This window comes from Atractosteus spatula, chromosome 1 (assembly GCF_055471065.1).
Source record: "Atractosteus spatula isolate fAtrSpa1 chromosome 1, fAtrSpa1.hap1, whole genome shotgun sequence".
NCBI classification, from domain to species: Eukaryota; Metazoa; Chordata; class Actinopteri; order Semionotiformes; family Lepisosteidae; genus Atractosteus; species Atractosteus spatula.
The window spans coordinates 36,558,181-36,573,210 of record NC_142706.1 but is presented as its reverse complement, the minus strand read 5'-3'; the positions used below and the strand labels follow the sequence as shown (position 1 = coordinate 36,573,210).

The following is a 15,030-nucleotide window of genomic DNA, read 5'->3' as shown; positions in this document are numbered from 1 at the left end:
TTTTTTTTAACAGTAATAAACAGTTTAAATTGTTAATAACACCAAGCCCTCATTTTCTAGTATAATGAATATAAGCAATAAACACAGTTTTGCGGGTCATGTGAACTCAGGAGGACACAATTTTTCCAGCTCCGCTCTCCACGAATCCTGAATGGCAAGTCTGGAATCCTCTTCCTGGAAATCCCATTTTAGGAACAAAAGTTTTGCCACTGAGCGACTTTCTGTTTAATATATTTCCGGAAAACGTATATTATCAAAGGGATTTAGGTTTTGCCAGCGATAATGATTCAGTATATACAATATGACAATAACCCATTATCGCTTTTCGTCTGTTTTTTAAAACTTTGTTGAAAGTTTATTTTGTACATGCTTATTGCCACATGAACGTATTACACTAATATTGTGTCAACACTATAAGAATAGGTAAAAATTTCGATTTATTCTTCGACCGATATCAACAAGGTTATATTCAAAACTAATCCAGAGCACTTTTGGGAACATCAATTTGTGTGCGGTGTTCCCACGGAATTTAAATAGTGTAACACTGCTTATCCGGAACACGTGAAGTTGCTTTAGGTATGTTCAAGTGATCTGTAAATTCAGACGTTTAAAACAGTAAATTATTATGTAGTTTTAATTTCATATAAATGTACACGAACGGTTTAATTAAAGTAAAAATATCAACATTGCAGTACTGTGTTTTCACTAGACAATCTAGAACAGAGAATTTAAAATTGTAAGATTTTTCATTTACCCTAATCGCTATCACGTGTTTTTTTTTTTTGGTTCCAGGGTCGCAGAGATCTGATTGGGGAATATTATTTTTTTGTTCCAAATTCGAAGTATTTCAGGATGGTTTTCTTCACCTGCAATGCGTGTGGAGAATCATTAAAGAGGGCACAAGTAGATAAACACCTCAATATTTGTCGGCACTGTCAGTGTTTGTCGTGTATTGACTGTGGTAAGGATTTCTGGTGAGTATCTTTTTAGGTCCGAAATATGTTAGCTTACATTTCCCAGATTCGTTTTTTTCTTTTTCCGCTGGAAGGGTGGAATTAATGTCGTTTGCAGTGTGTGTGCGCGCAACGTTGCCTTCATTAAGGATCACTCATTGAAAGCCACTAAATAACAAATCGAAGTTAACTTTTATTTTATAATCCCCATAAACTAGGTTTGCTATAATTGTATTTCATCCTAATTAATTGAGAACCAATAAAATAATACCGCTTACTATCAAGAGGAAGCCGTTTGGTTGCTAACGGTTAAGTGATCTAGGGATCTCATCCACATGTTTCTTGAAAAAATCCAGGTTAGTTTGTTCCTACTCGTTGTTGAAAGAAGTGACTCCTGTTCTCAATTTTAAATGAACTTCTGCATACTTTTCACTTGTTACGTTTGGTTTATGGTTAAATGTTGTTTCTGAAGAAGTCAAATTACTTTGTTAACGCCTTAGAGAATTTCCAATATCAGAACCAAGTTTCCCTTTTTCCTTTATTTTATCCAAGACTAAAAAGAAACAGCTGTTCTTTTGGCCGTACATTCATTCACTTAAAGAAATCGGACTGCTCTTTGAAATGAGCAGCAGTATTAATTTTTCTATTCTGGTAACCAAAATTGTATGTGATATGCTGAATGTCTTACTAGTGCATTGTACAATTTTAATATAAAACCCCTTGAATTCATTTAATTTTAATGAGATGATTTTAGTTATGTAACCTAGCATTGTTAGCCTTTTTACTGCTTCCCTACATTGGTTTGATGAGTCTTGTATACAAAACCTGTCATACAAGACTCTATCCTGTTTCAGTCTGTATTAATATTTCTACCTTAAAAATATTTGAAATATTAACAGTATTCTTGTAGGAAATGATAATCTTCAACACATTTCATGGATTGTAATGCAATTGTTGTTTTTTTTGCTACAGGGGAGATGACTATAAAACGCACCTTAAATGCATCAGTGAAGATCAGAAATACGGAGGCAAAAGCTATGAAGCCAAGAGTAACAAGGGAGATGTGAAACAGCAGCAGTGGATTCAGGTAGATCAGTGTTGTCACTTCTCCAGGATTACATCAGACTTCCTTCCTTATTTGTTCATAAGGCATGAAAGTCTGCTGCAACCTAATTTTATCATCACGATAGATTTGATGTATACTGTCTCTTGAAAGTTTTGTACTATCACAGGTAAATGTTTTATAAAACTGTAAATCACAATTAAATTTCACAAGTCTGTTTTTATATTTCAAATTAAGTATTTTTTGTCACTAGGCAGGTGAGAAAAAGAATCATTGATGTCTTTTATTATAGAATAAAACACTAAACTGAAGTGTTTTGTTTTAGAAAACAGAGCAGTATAAAATCTATCTGCTCTGTAATTTAGTATTCTGTTTTTAATTCTAAACCTAAAACCCATCTCCTTACTGTGGTCTATGTCTGAGTGTATTATGGATTGTTTTGTGTGTTCTTGTTTGTATTTTTATCATTATGTACAGCATCCTTGGGTTTGGAATGAATCTGAATAATTATAAACAAATGTCATTATCATTCAGGTTATGTGAAATTAAAAAGTTTTAGCATTTTGACATTTTTTAATTGGATATTGTTTTCCCTGAAAGTTTAATAATGTAAAATATTTATGTGTTGGGATGCAGCTGTCCTGCACATTTGTTTTATTTTTTTAAGGTTGAGTGGGCAATTATTTTTATTAATAAAAAAACAAGTTGAATTGCACTGACCCCTGTATCCACATGAACAAAAAATAGGCCCTCTGTCTTGCTATTCAACTTTTGACACATTACAATGACATTGAGTACTGATTGACAGTAATGTATACACATCTCTGCCATCACCCCAGACCTGCCAGCATCCAGGAAATCACTGTGGTTGCTTTTTAACTGGGAGCTAAGAGAGTTCTGGCTGAGCAGTCTAAACCCTCTATTGCCACCATCTGGACAATCCTGGTCAGCATTAAGCAATTGGTTTAAGCACATTCTGTGGTTGGAATGAGCACTATTGCCTTGTTGAGCCACTCAAGGGGCCCATTCAGCACATTTTCCAACTGTCTTTGAGCAATTATTTGCTGAACTTGGGGGAAAAAATGATTTCAAATAACTTCAGCATGTGAATTTAGGGAAAATGGAAAGTGCTTTTGGAACTCAAGGGTCAGTGTTTAAAGCCTCTTTTGTAATGGTAGTATTGTTTCTCATGATGTTTTACTTTTCATATCGTTCAGGCTCCTCTAAAAGTAACCGAAACATCCAGTACTCGCAAGAAAAGAATTGCTTAATAATTCAAATGTTTTGCTGTTCACAATTTCTACACGGTTATCGTAAATATTCTCACAAGAAATAACTGCCTGCAATATTTATGAGAATAATCTGTTGTAGAAAATCCATGAAGCAGTGAATAAACCAGGAATCAGTCCAAAATTACGTGAGGTGCTGTCCCAAGTGAGTTCCTACGACAATGTTCCAAGAAAAAAAGGAAAGTTTCAGGTAAGTGAACTGGTTTGCTTCTCTCTTATCCCAAATGTGATATTATGCTGTACTTTAACAGGCATTAGTTTCCACTAGCACTTTAACACACTGAGTATCAAAAGTAAGACTCTGTGTGTCTTTATTATGAGAAGTAAAGTATAGATATATGCATTTTGGATGTTGATAATGTTTTGGCATCATTTAGATTCACTGTGATGCATGCGAGTGAATTTTGACTATTGCATGCACACTACATTGCCACATTAGGGAGTTAACATTCGACAGTTGAAAAACAAAAAAAAAAAGAATAAACGGCAAAATGTCACTTAATAAGAAAGCGATTCTTAGGTTCCATTGATTTGTCTTAAGTTAGACAAAATCACCTTCGGCAGACGCGTTAGCGATGAATCAAGGTTTTGTGTCAACCACCCTGATAGATGTCGGCAAGTGGAACGATGTTAACTATGTGCTAATTGGTGTGAATTTGAGACCAGTCAGTGGAGGGCTTCAAGTATGATGGTGTCTGGGTACGAGTGTATTGTCACCACAGAGCTCCAATTATACTGATTGATGGCAGCCTCATTGCATAGGGCTATGTTTATTATGTCCTGTGATTTCTCTTGCTGCCCTTTTTCTAGTCTCATCCCAGATGTTTTTTTGTGTTATACCGCATGCCCTCAGGCTGCACGAAAAGCAACAGCTTTGTTGTGTGGTGAGAATCTTAACAGTTATGCCATAGACGTCTTCTTGCCAGACCTTAGCCAAAATGAGCGTGGGATGAGCTGGATTGACGTATGACATCTAGATCTCGGAGACCAGTAAACAGGCCCAAGTTTCCCACGCTTTACAGAAGGACTGCACCTGCAACTGGGGGGAAGGCATACATCACAGATAAAATGCCTATTCACCCACTATCTGGGTTACCCACGGGTTTGGTTCCTCAATTCTTTATGTAGCCCTAGTCTTGCATAAGTCGGAAGCGACACTTTCCTGGCAATTGGGTGAACAATAAAGAATTACCAGCGATCCTTCCTTATTTTTCCCTAGCTGTGTTGGCAAGTGAGGAAGGAGGTACAGGAGAGCAGAGCTGCAGACTCACCAGGGTTTATTGTCCTGTAATGGTTAACAGGTGTGTGGGAGCTGATCATGGAGGGGGTAGAGAGCAAGAGAGAGAGAGAGTAGCAGCAGCTGGCAGTCCATGAGTAAGAGAGAAAGAAAGGAACCTTTCCCCCTTTATTCAGGGGGAAACAGTTTGGTGCAGTTGCTATAAATCATTTTGTAATTGTCTTAATAACTTTATGAATTTGTTGTAGTTATAACTGGCTAGTTTATTTTGATATCTGGTATGCATCGGAGCTGGAAATTTGGGCAGAAATGTAGCTAAAGATGGCTGCCTGCATCTCCACTGCATTTGCTCAGCTACAGTTGATGCACTGCCTTTAAAGTCAAGTGGGATTCCAAAAGCCTTCGCTGTTATGCATAGCTTTTGTCACCAGGTTTTTGTTTTTAATAGAGGTGCTTACTTGTCATGTGACTGTTGAATTCTAAATTCATATTATTTTTCTGGTTTAGGAACAGAAAGAATTAGCCTTAGAAGAAATTTTTAATCGCTGAAAGTTCCTTAACATGTGGTTTGGATGTAACTCAAAATCTCTTTTAAAGACGTGAGCTCTGATGGTGTCTTTAAGTCCATGTTGAGCTCCTTGAACACAGGTTTGAACCTGAAATATGTCATTAACTGATTTTATCTGGATCTCCAATGCAGCAGTGTGCAATCGACTGAGCACTGCCAATTGTAAAATGGGATTAGTTGTCCAGGGTTTTCTAGATCAGTTTTCAGCCACATGGTAAATGGGTACCTGGAATTATACAGTACCCGTTGCTGCTGGTGAGTGATGTCTTTTTAGTCACCTCCTACTCAGGGCTGCTTTGTGTGTGTCACATGATTAATATTGTAAAAACCAAGAGATTTGAGCCTGAGGTGTCCGTTCGCCAAGCTTTATTGTATGTATACAAGGAACAACACAATGAGGATTATTGTTGTTATTCAAAGGGGATATGGCTCTCCACAGCTTATATACACCCACCTATTCCTTTCTTTGAGGTACTTTCTTAAGGAACTCAAGGTCTGGGAGAGCAATTAAAATATTTCTTCCTTATTAGGGAGTTTGGTTCAGAGGATGGGAGTTTAGTACAGAGAGGGAGAAGCAACTGTGCTCAAGCAAGCATGAAGGTTAGAGTTTAGCATGTGAATTCAGCAGGAGTTCACAGCTCCTACCACTATATAGGTACAGGGTAACATACAGATTCTGCTAGCAGACTCCAATATCACAGAGGCAGTTGGGACAGTTTCTTATAAGTGAATGATGAAAACAAGGAAACCTCTCCCAGCATTATTTGGAAACTTAGTAACAGAAATTACTGGATAGGCAAAGCTTTTTAAGGGTAAAAAGAATGCTTTTACTTTAAAATGGGTTTAAAAAACGTTTTGCAAATAGAAATTATCAGTAACCCTGAGATAAACCATAATCATTTTGCCTGTATTCGTGAGAATGGTGAAAGATAATTTTGCTGCTCTAGCTAAACATGGCTTGTGATGAACATTAATTTATTTTACATTGTTTTTTGTAGTCTTTGTGCATAATTTTCAAAGCTTTTTAATGGCTTTCAGACTTTAAACAGTGCTCACTAAAATCTCTTTAATGATTGTTTTGTTCCATACATTAAGGAGTGTTTGAAATTTCTTATTATCCTTAAACAAATGCCTTATTTATTTCCTTTGGTGTCATACTGTTGCAATTGCCATCCGCAATTTAAGACCTTGCATCTACACCCTGTGTAAGGATACTTCTCCCTGGTTCAGCTGGAACTCATTTTTGCGTTTGATACATTAAACTGTACTGTTGCCAACCTGATGAGGTTCAGATGTACCCCAACATCACTGGAAATGCCTTCAACTCAGATTGTTGAGTTGACATGCCCCTCAAAGTGGTCTAGCGAAAACAGGACATCAGATGTAAAATTATGAAGTAATGCAATCTCAGAACTTGACCTTTGAATTAAAAGTGTAGTGTTGGCATCTTTTCATATGCATCTTACTATTGTAAATGTGTTTATTTTTTATTCAAATGTTTTAACTTTATTTTCATTTTTGGAATGAAGTAGTGGAATAGTGTCTGTTGATTTTTGCATTTTATAGAAATTACATTTTAAAGGAGTAGTTCATGTTTGTGTTATTTTTCCCTTTTTTTTTGAAAGCGCTTTCCCTGTAAAAATAGCTTGTGATAATTGAGGATGATTAGGCCAAAGTGGGCAGAGGAGCAGTATTAATAACACTCAGTCTTCAGTAGGTGAGTCATTATGTGTTTGTGCAGTAATACTATAGGTGTACCTCACTACAGAGTTCCTCTCATTCAGCTCTTTCTAAGCTATTTGTACTGAGATGATTGGATAATCTAAGTAAATAAAAAAATTGCAAGATATATTAAGACATGGGATTCAGCTCTGTGTCTGCACCACTTTTGTAGCACTTTTGTCTTCTAGGTCACTTCTAGGTTTGAACAGATGTATCCTTTCTCTTCATTTCTTAATTTTAAGGGTGTTTACAAAATGGTGCCTGTGGCAAAATATCCTCACTTCATTTTGTCATGCTGCATACATGCTTTTATTCTTCTCTTATTGCTCTTATTTTACAGTTGGGATTGAACTGACTACGCTTATTCCAAAAGAACGGAATAACATCTTTGTACAATTTAATTCACCATTTTACACAAAAAGATATTGTTATTCTGTAATCAGTCCCGAGAGGAGCCACAGGCAACATTCCAGGGTTTAAAACAATGTCCTGTGTAAGCAGTTTTAAATAACTGAATCTTTTTAGTCTTGAATGGAGAAGTAACCTTATAAGGTAGATGAACAGATTACCATCCTCTCTTTTGTAACATTTCTTTTATTGACTGGACCTGTAACATGCTAGACAAGACAGGATTTTACAATTAAATAATTGATTGAGCAACAGAATTATTCCCACAGTGTCACCTGTTTTCAGTAATATGCTGCTAAATAGAATGTTTTGAGGGGAAATAGTAAATAGGAAACATAACATACATTTTAACTTACTTTGTTACAATGTTTGTGTTTTATTAAGAGTAAGCTTTCTATTGACTTGCAATTCTAAGTTCTAAGTTTTTTAGTGATGCAATTCTACCTCGATCATTCATACCTTTTTATGAATCAAAAGGTGAATCTTTAGATTTGTATAAGCTACTTAGATACAGGTTTTTCAGATATTTTCAAATTTTATATTTACAGATGTTTTTTGTTTTGCTTTGCATTAGAATTTAGGCTTAACAGGCTTCACTTGCAGAATCAGTTTATGTTGTGAATTGTGTTCCCATGTGTAATTTTCACTCCAAGCTTGTTTTAAATTGAGAGTTAAGTTGAGCATCTGCTGTGATTCATTCAACAGTTGAGCACAACAGTAATGGAGATATATGTGGCAGCTTTCCTTTTGCCTCTCTCTCTACAGTACATTGTCACCCAGCCATTAAAATATTACAATAAGGGCCTTTAACTTTCTTAGGCTCAGTGACAACGACCACCCTTGTTGCTGGCTTAATGCCAAGAAGTCTTCACTTCTTGTGTGTTGATTAGAATCTGGTTGGCTGTTTTTCAAGTAATAATGAAATTGCAGGAAACTGAGCTTTAAGTAGTCAGCACTTTGTAATTTGACATGTTTTGCATACCTGTGGAGCCTTTTTAAAATATTTCTCGGGGACAAGTTTATTTTGTTGGATTAAACTGATGTAATCTGTGTTCCTCAAAATATACAGCATGAAGCTTCAATGGGAGTGTAAACTGGCTGTCCTTAATTGTGCAAACCTTCTCTCTTTTTTTTTAAGTATAACAGTGATCTTAAAAACTTGAAATACTAAGAATTAAGATAATTAAATGTTTGCAACCAAGTATAGTAGGGCTTTTGTTGTTTGACCTGACAGTAAAAGTACTAAGATTTGTTTAATTTAAATATATATACTTTTTTTTCTTTTTGGACTTTTTTGAAGAACTGGATGAAGAACAGTTTAAGGATCTCTAACACAACATTGTATGACCAAGTGTGGGAAATCTTTTCTGCAGCAACAAGCAATGTAAGTCTAAAAGGCAATAGTAGTGCTGTTAAAGTTTTGTACTTGATTATTTTTATTTGATATTTCATATGTTGATTTTTTTTTGTTGTTGGAATAAGTGCAAACAATAATAGCATTTTATTATTCTCCACTGTGTTTTGTACGCACGGAATTTCATTTTTTTATGCATTTGTTGTTGAACAGCAGAGCCAGTCTCAAGAGGGTATAAGCAGTCAGCCTGAGGAGTGTGAGGATAAAGTACTGGCCTCTGTGACAGAGGACAGCACCAGTTCAAGCGACAAAAAGAAGAATAAACGAGAGCGGAAGGAGGAAAGACAGAAAAAGAACAAAAAAGAAAAGAAAGTTTTTAGACTGGAAAAGCAAGAGGAGGAGGACAATGACCAAGCTTTGAGGCTTGAGCCTAGAGATGAAGACTCAGAAGAGGAGCTGGAGGGCAGACCTACTGAAAACCAGAGGGAGAAGAAGAAAGGGAAGCACAAGCTGGCTACACCTGTGGAGGTTAATGGAACAGAACATATCAAAGCTGGGGTCACCAGCAAAAAGTGCAAGAAACGCAAACATGACAACTTGGAAGGTAGATAATGGGGGGGGGAATGTTACACTTTTCCTTTATCTTGCATGGGACAGCTTTCAAGGTTAAGGCATTTTTAAGAGCAAGTCAAGACTAATGTTCATATTCCATAATTGATAGCGGCTTGTTCGTTCTTAAAAAGCGCCATAACTCTGAAAAGTGCGCCTTGTAAGATAAAGTAATATATTTGTTTCGTTGGTCAGTGAGGTATGTCATGCTGATAAGCTCTGATATGGATGAAAGAACTTAAGTCGTCGTTTATACAATGAAACGCACACATATTGGGACAGTGAAGTAATTTTTGTGTAGTATTTAAATTTGTATTTCACATCAAAAGATGAATATTAAGAAAAAAATGCCCGCTTTAATTTCTAGACATTTTTGTGCATGCACATTAAGCAATGTTGGCGCAAAAAACATTTATGAAGTATTTGGTTACATATCTTTTACATGCAATGACTGCTTCAAGTCTGCAACCCATTGACATCACCAGACTCTTAATATGCTCCTTTGAAATGCTTTGCAAAGCCTTAACTCTTTACTTTTCAAAAAGTAAAATCAGGAAACTTGGCCAATTTTGGAAGTTTCCATGTCTTCTTCCTGATGAACTCCTTGATAATGTGTGTAGTATGTTTTGGGTCTTTCCCTTGCCACAAAGTGAAATGCAGCCCAGTGAGTCTGGAGACATTTTTTTGGATCTGGGCAGACAATGTGTCTGTAAACTTCAGAATTCTTTCTGCTGCTGCTGTTATCAGTTATATCATCTAGAAAAAAGACCAGTGAGGTAGTTCCAGAGGAAGCCATGCATGTCCAAGCTATAATACTGATCTTTGCCATCCTTCACAGATATGATTTGCATGTCCTCTTTCTCCACTCTTTTGATTTTGTCACTTTGAAAAAGGTCTCTTTGTCTTATTTGTCCATAAAATGCTGTCAAAATGCTGTCACGGGATGGTTGTGTCTCATGTTTGTACTTATTTGCAAGTTCTAGGTTTGCAGGTTACAGTGTAGCCGGTCTCCTATCAAAGTATTTTGTGCACAGTGAATTGAGATACAGTACTTTCACCCATGCACTCTGGACACCGTCTGCAATCTCTTATTTTATGTTTTTTGGTCTTCACTTAATTTTTCTGTCATCAACTGTTTTTGTCTTCCTTGGATAATCTAGTTTATGCCGTTTGCTTACTCCACCAGTATTTTCTTTCTTTTTCAATATATTCCATGTTGTTGCTTTTGCGATGCCTAGTCTTTTTGCAATGGTTCTGTCTGCATTTTTCTTTGCTCTCATCTTCACAGTTGCTTGCTTTTTCATCACACATATTTCTTTAGTCTCCACCTTGGTTTATGCAGACCCAAAAAGTAAGCTCCAAAGTCTGGAATCAAAGCTATCCTTTTTTATGTTATGTTTTTACAATGAATGTAACATGGACCTGACTGGGTGGTACGGTGGAGCAGTGGTTAGCATTGCTGCCTCGCAGTGCTGGGTCCTTGGGTTCAATTCTGGAGTTGGGGTGCTACAGTATCTGCATGGAATTTGTAAGTTCTCCCCAGGTTCACAAAGATTTCCTCTGGGTGCTCCAGTTCTTTCCCACAGTCCAAAGACATACTGGTATGTTTATTGACTTCTGGGGAAAATTAGCTCTGGTTTAAGTATGTGTGCCCTGAGATAGACTGATGTCATTGTCAAGGGTGAACCCTGCCTTGCATCTGTTGCTTGCTAGGATAGGCTCTGGCTCCCTGTGACCCTGAATTGGATAAAGTTGTTAGAAAATGGAGGGATAGAACACCTGAGCAATTAGAAACACCTGTCAGCAATATGTTTCAATACATATGCTCACATGAAATGGGAAGAAGGAGATTGTTCTCAATCATAATACCCTGAAACAAAAGCTGAAATTCTATACTTTTGCCTCATGTTAATCTTTTAATATAATTTAATTAGTTCATGGCAAAAATATCATTTCACTTTACTGTCCCAATACTTATGCTTTTCCCTGTGTATGCAATGTCTCTGTAGGAATTTCTGCTTTCAAGCATTGTGAATTGACTGTTCAACTTGCCATAATTTATAGACTTTAAACTTTTATGAAAATAAGCTCAGATATTGTAATACTGTAAATTATTCTAAGTATATCCTTGGTTTGGGTGTTAGCTGAAGTGATGCTTCAGCAGAATATGGCCATGATTTAGTCCTGTATAACTTCCAGAACTGTAATTTAATATCACCTACGCACACCCTTTTTGGATAATTATTTCCCCAGTCATAACACAATTATTTTTTTCCTCATAGATAATCAAAAATCCAAGCAGATGAAGATGGAAACTGAAGACGATGTAGAGTGTGACAATGAAAGTAAAGGTATGAACAGGACACTTAAAATGATTTTTAAAAGATTTCGCTTAATGAAGAATGTACAGCACTTTGTTTTTTTTAAGTGTAGATTAAACTTATTTAGCTTTTATTACAGCGTTTTACAGTTTAGATTCTAGTGGCTGCTTAAGTTAGTTTTGTAAAGCTGAACTGCTAAAATACATTATGTGGGGAAAAAAAATCTATACTGAAGCAGCTAAGAATTTGATCAAATTTTGGCACTAGATGGCAGTGTAAGTACATTTTATAGCAAACCTCTTCCTTTTTCTGATTACTCAAGGCTCTGCTTGGTCACAGAGCCTATTGCTATTTATTCAGAATGAGTACAGATAAACTATGACAGTAGTGTGGTTAGGTTTTATTATTTCTGCCATTATGTGAAACTCTTGTTAAGGAGGACTTTTTTATGTTTTGTCTTATGCCACTGAATATTTTGAGCTTCTTTTAAAATTTTTGATGAATATTTCAAATGCAGAAGTCATTTATACTTTTCAGCATTTTCAGTTCATAGAAAATCGGCAAATACTAAGATGACTGTTAATAATTACAAAAAAAAGATCAGTTTAACACATGAACAGTTTTAAACATTTAAGCTGAAAGGCTATCATCTAGATTTTTTTCTAATTTGGTTTGGTGCAAATGCAAGACAATTTTTTTTAAGTCAGATGCATTTTAAAAATCATTTTGTGGTACAGATCATCGTTGAGATTTTCTATGTGCTTCAAAGTTTACTATAGATTGTGTTAAATTAAACATAAAAGTAGCTCACTTCAATTGTATATGTAAATATATTTTTATTGGTGGTTAAGTTAGACTAAAAGGTTTTTAAATATTTCTCAAGAGAATCTTTAGGTACATGATAGAACTGATATTGAGTAAGTCTACTACAATAATTGTATTGGTAAAATTATATTTTTTGTAATCAAGGAAATCATACAAACTCCCTTTCCAATAAATACATGCAACTTTGTTCCCTTATTCCTTTTAGGCAAGTTTAATTGGAAAGGAACAATAAAAAGCATCTTAAAACAGAACCCTGAAGATGGCATTTCAGTTAAAAAACTGAGAAAGAAGGCAAGTTTATAATAATTTCTTATGCTTTTTTTCCTTCTATGATTTTTTTTTGTCTCCTGCAGTTTATTATGAGTAAAGGTCTCCAATTGTTCTAATCTTTTTAAATAGCATTTTCACTTACGTTGCTTTTTAATGCAATTCTTAAGGCAAAGTTTTAAATGTGTTAAATTATATTTCAACACAGGTCACTGCTACACACAGATAAGTGATTATTAAATCCATACATCATTAATCAAACAATTGAGATGTGAAAATCGGCTGTGGAGTAGAAAACCACAGAATTCAACGGCATCTTTTGAAATTGTAAAATATTTAAAAAAGACATTCCATTTGTGAATGAAAGTGAAATCACTATTAGGGAATAAAATACACATGATATTGGTCTTGCACAGTATTGCATAGCTGTGGCAAAGAATTCTTGAAGTGTCATACAAGTCCATCAACTTACAAAATTCAAAGTGGCACATTTCTTATTTCATTCATATGTTCAACATCTATTTATATCTTTTCAACCACAACACCATTGTACACTATTTTTAGCAATGTGCTATAAACTTTATAAACTATGTGCGGCTGCATTAGCAGTGGCTTTTGTGGTGTAAGGATCAATACAACTATTGGAACCTAACCTCTTGTTCAGTTAATACATTTTCACAATACTTTTTTTTTATAGGTTTTAGCAGCATACTATGCTTTCAGTGGGGAAGGAAATCACAAATCTGAAGAAGAGCTGCTTTCCCTGTTCAAGAAGAAAATCAGCAACAACCCTAAATTTAGAGTTTTGAAAGATAAAGTAACACTTGTAAAATAATTAAGTAAAATAATTTTTTAGTGTTGCAAAATTATACTTAATGTAAAATCTTAACTAGTCATCTACTTTAAATCTCTGCTTTACATCAGCTGTAAAATACGTTCCATATGCACTCTTGGATTATAAATACATTTTATTGAAAGCAGTTTTGAATTTAGGACTGAAGCTTTTGTATTTTTTGTGATATCTTTTATGTCTTAACTCTCTTACAGCATCTTATTCAACAGTTAAGTAAAGATTGTTCACCCCATCTGCAGTTCTTACTGTCTTGTGCACGATACAGATGTTAATGAAATAAATATTTTTTTTTTAAACACTTGGTGTTACTTTTGCATAAGAAGACAGGTTCAATATATACAGGGAGAAAGACGTACATGTTTCCCTTTATATACTCTGTGCTCTAATGTATAGTCAAAGATACCTGGAATTGAGGATATCACACTCTATCTTTGGCTAACTAATGCATGAATGATGTCATTTCAGAATTTAGTATTAATAAAACTGCTTTTGTGTCATGGACATGTTGGAGGCTGGCCTATGTCAGTGTCTTGTTGCTTGCTATTTGGGGTGTTCACGGCAGCTTCTTATTTGGTAAGTTGTTACAGTCAGATGCAGTCTGTCGATGATGAGCAATGATCTGGAAGACAATGAGCCAAAGGTTGTAGGGTCCAGGTTTCAGGTTTGATGATCTAGACGGGAGATCTGCTCCTTGCTACATTGATCAAACACTGGGATTGCTCTTAATGATAACGTCAGTTACCTGTTACAAAAAGATTTTGCTGCAGATATGCTTCATAGGCCATTTACCTGCTAAACTGATAAATGCAGTTTTAGGTGATGTTTCTTTTGATTCTCAGATAGTATCGAAAGATAGATACCTAGTGGTTTTCTGGAATGGTTATTTAATCACCGTTTTTTTTGTTTTGCATATCCTTGCATACGGATAATGCAAGGTGCATGATTTCCTCAGAAAGACAATTTTCTTTAATGTATTTTGTCGTTGTTTACTTGCAAGCTGTCAATAAGAAATTAAAGTGTTCGCTATTTCCTATAATCCGTTTTAGACCTGAGCTAGGTGCGATTTGAAACCCCAAGCTTGATCCAGGATGTAGCTGAATTAAAAACAACATGCAGAATTCTAGCATGAGTAAAAAATACTAGATGCTCTTCAGAACATTATGCTCTATTCAGCAAATTTCTGCTCTTTTACTACATGGATGCCATTCCATAGTGAGATTCATTCTTCCAGAATAATGTCCATCAGTTTACTAGTTCCAGTTTTCTAAGTGAAGGGGGTTTTACACCTTGACCGTTTTTTGACACTTGTGTCTTTTCAGCTAAACAATCAATTGCTTAAATTGCCCTCACACCTGAAGAAGGCTCCTTGGCCGAAACGTTTTCTTTCTTCTTTTTTCAGCATGGAATAAACCTATTACTTGCTCCTTTGCAGCCTACACATGCTGACACAACTACCCACCTGAACTACTAATTGCTTAAATGACGACACCTTTGCTTAATCTGACCTGAAACCAAATCAAAAGATCTGGCTAGCCACATTATTTTCCTCAATGGAACCATT

At 35.5% G+C, this 15,030-nt stretch overlaps 1 protein-coding gene across 2 annotated transcripts; it reads left to right on the top strand.

Annotated features, from left to right (window-relative positions):
• The first annotated feature begins 541 nt into the window (after positions 1 to 541).
• lyar (Ly1 antibody reactive homolog (mouse)) lies at positions 542 to 13,545 on the top strand. Of its 2 annotated transcripts, none has more exons than XM_088910406.1 (9): positions 542 to 576; positions 793 to 974; positions 1,926 to 2,040; positions 3,388 to 3,495; positions 8,541 to 8,624; positions 8,811 to 9,198; positions 11,486 to 11,554; positions 12,555 to 12,640; positions 13,314 to 13,545. In XM_088910406.1, exons 2-9 carry the CDS (start codon positions 853 to 855, stop codon positions 13,449 to 13,451), a joined length of 1,110 nt encoding a protein of 369 aa, XP_088766532.1. In that variant the 5' UTR covers positions 542 to 576; positions 793 to 852; the 3' UTR covers positions 13,452 to 13,545. The 2 variants fall into 2 exon arrangements, with proteins under 2 accessions (XP_088766532.1, XP_088766522.1); XM_088910396.1 differs by having other exon boundaries at positions 8,808 to 9,198.
• The last annotated feature ends 1,485 nt before the right edge of the window (positions 13,546 to 15,030 follow it).

Coding starts and splice junctions, on each gene's coding strand:
- lyar (XM_088910396.1), top strand. CDS start 853: ATGGTTTTCTTCACCTGCAATGCGTGTGGAGAATCATTAAAGAGGGCA. Junction 975..1,925: donor GACTGTGGTAAGGATTTCTG/GTGAGTATCTTT, acceptor TTTTTGCTACAG/GGGAGATGACTATAAAACGC. Junction 8,625..8,807: donor TTTCTGCAGCAACAAGCAAT/GTAAGTCTAAAA, acceptor GTTGTTGAACAG/CAGAGCCAGTCTCAAGAGGG.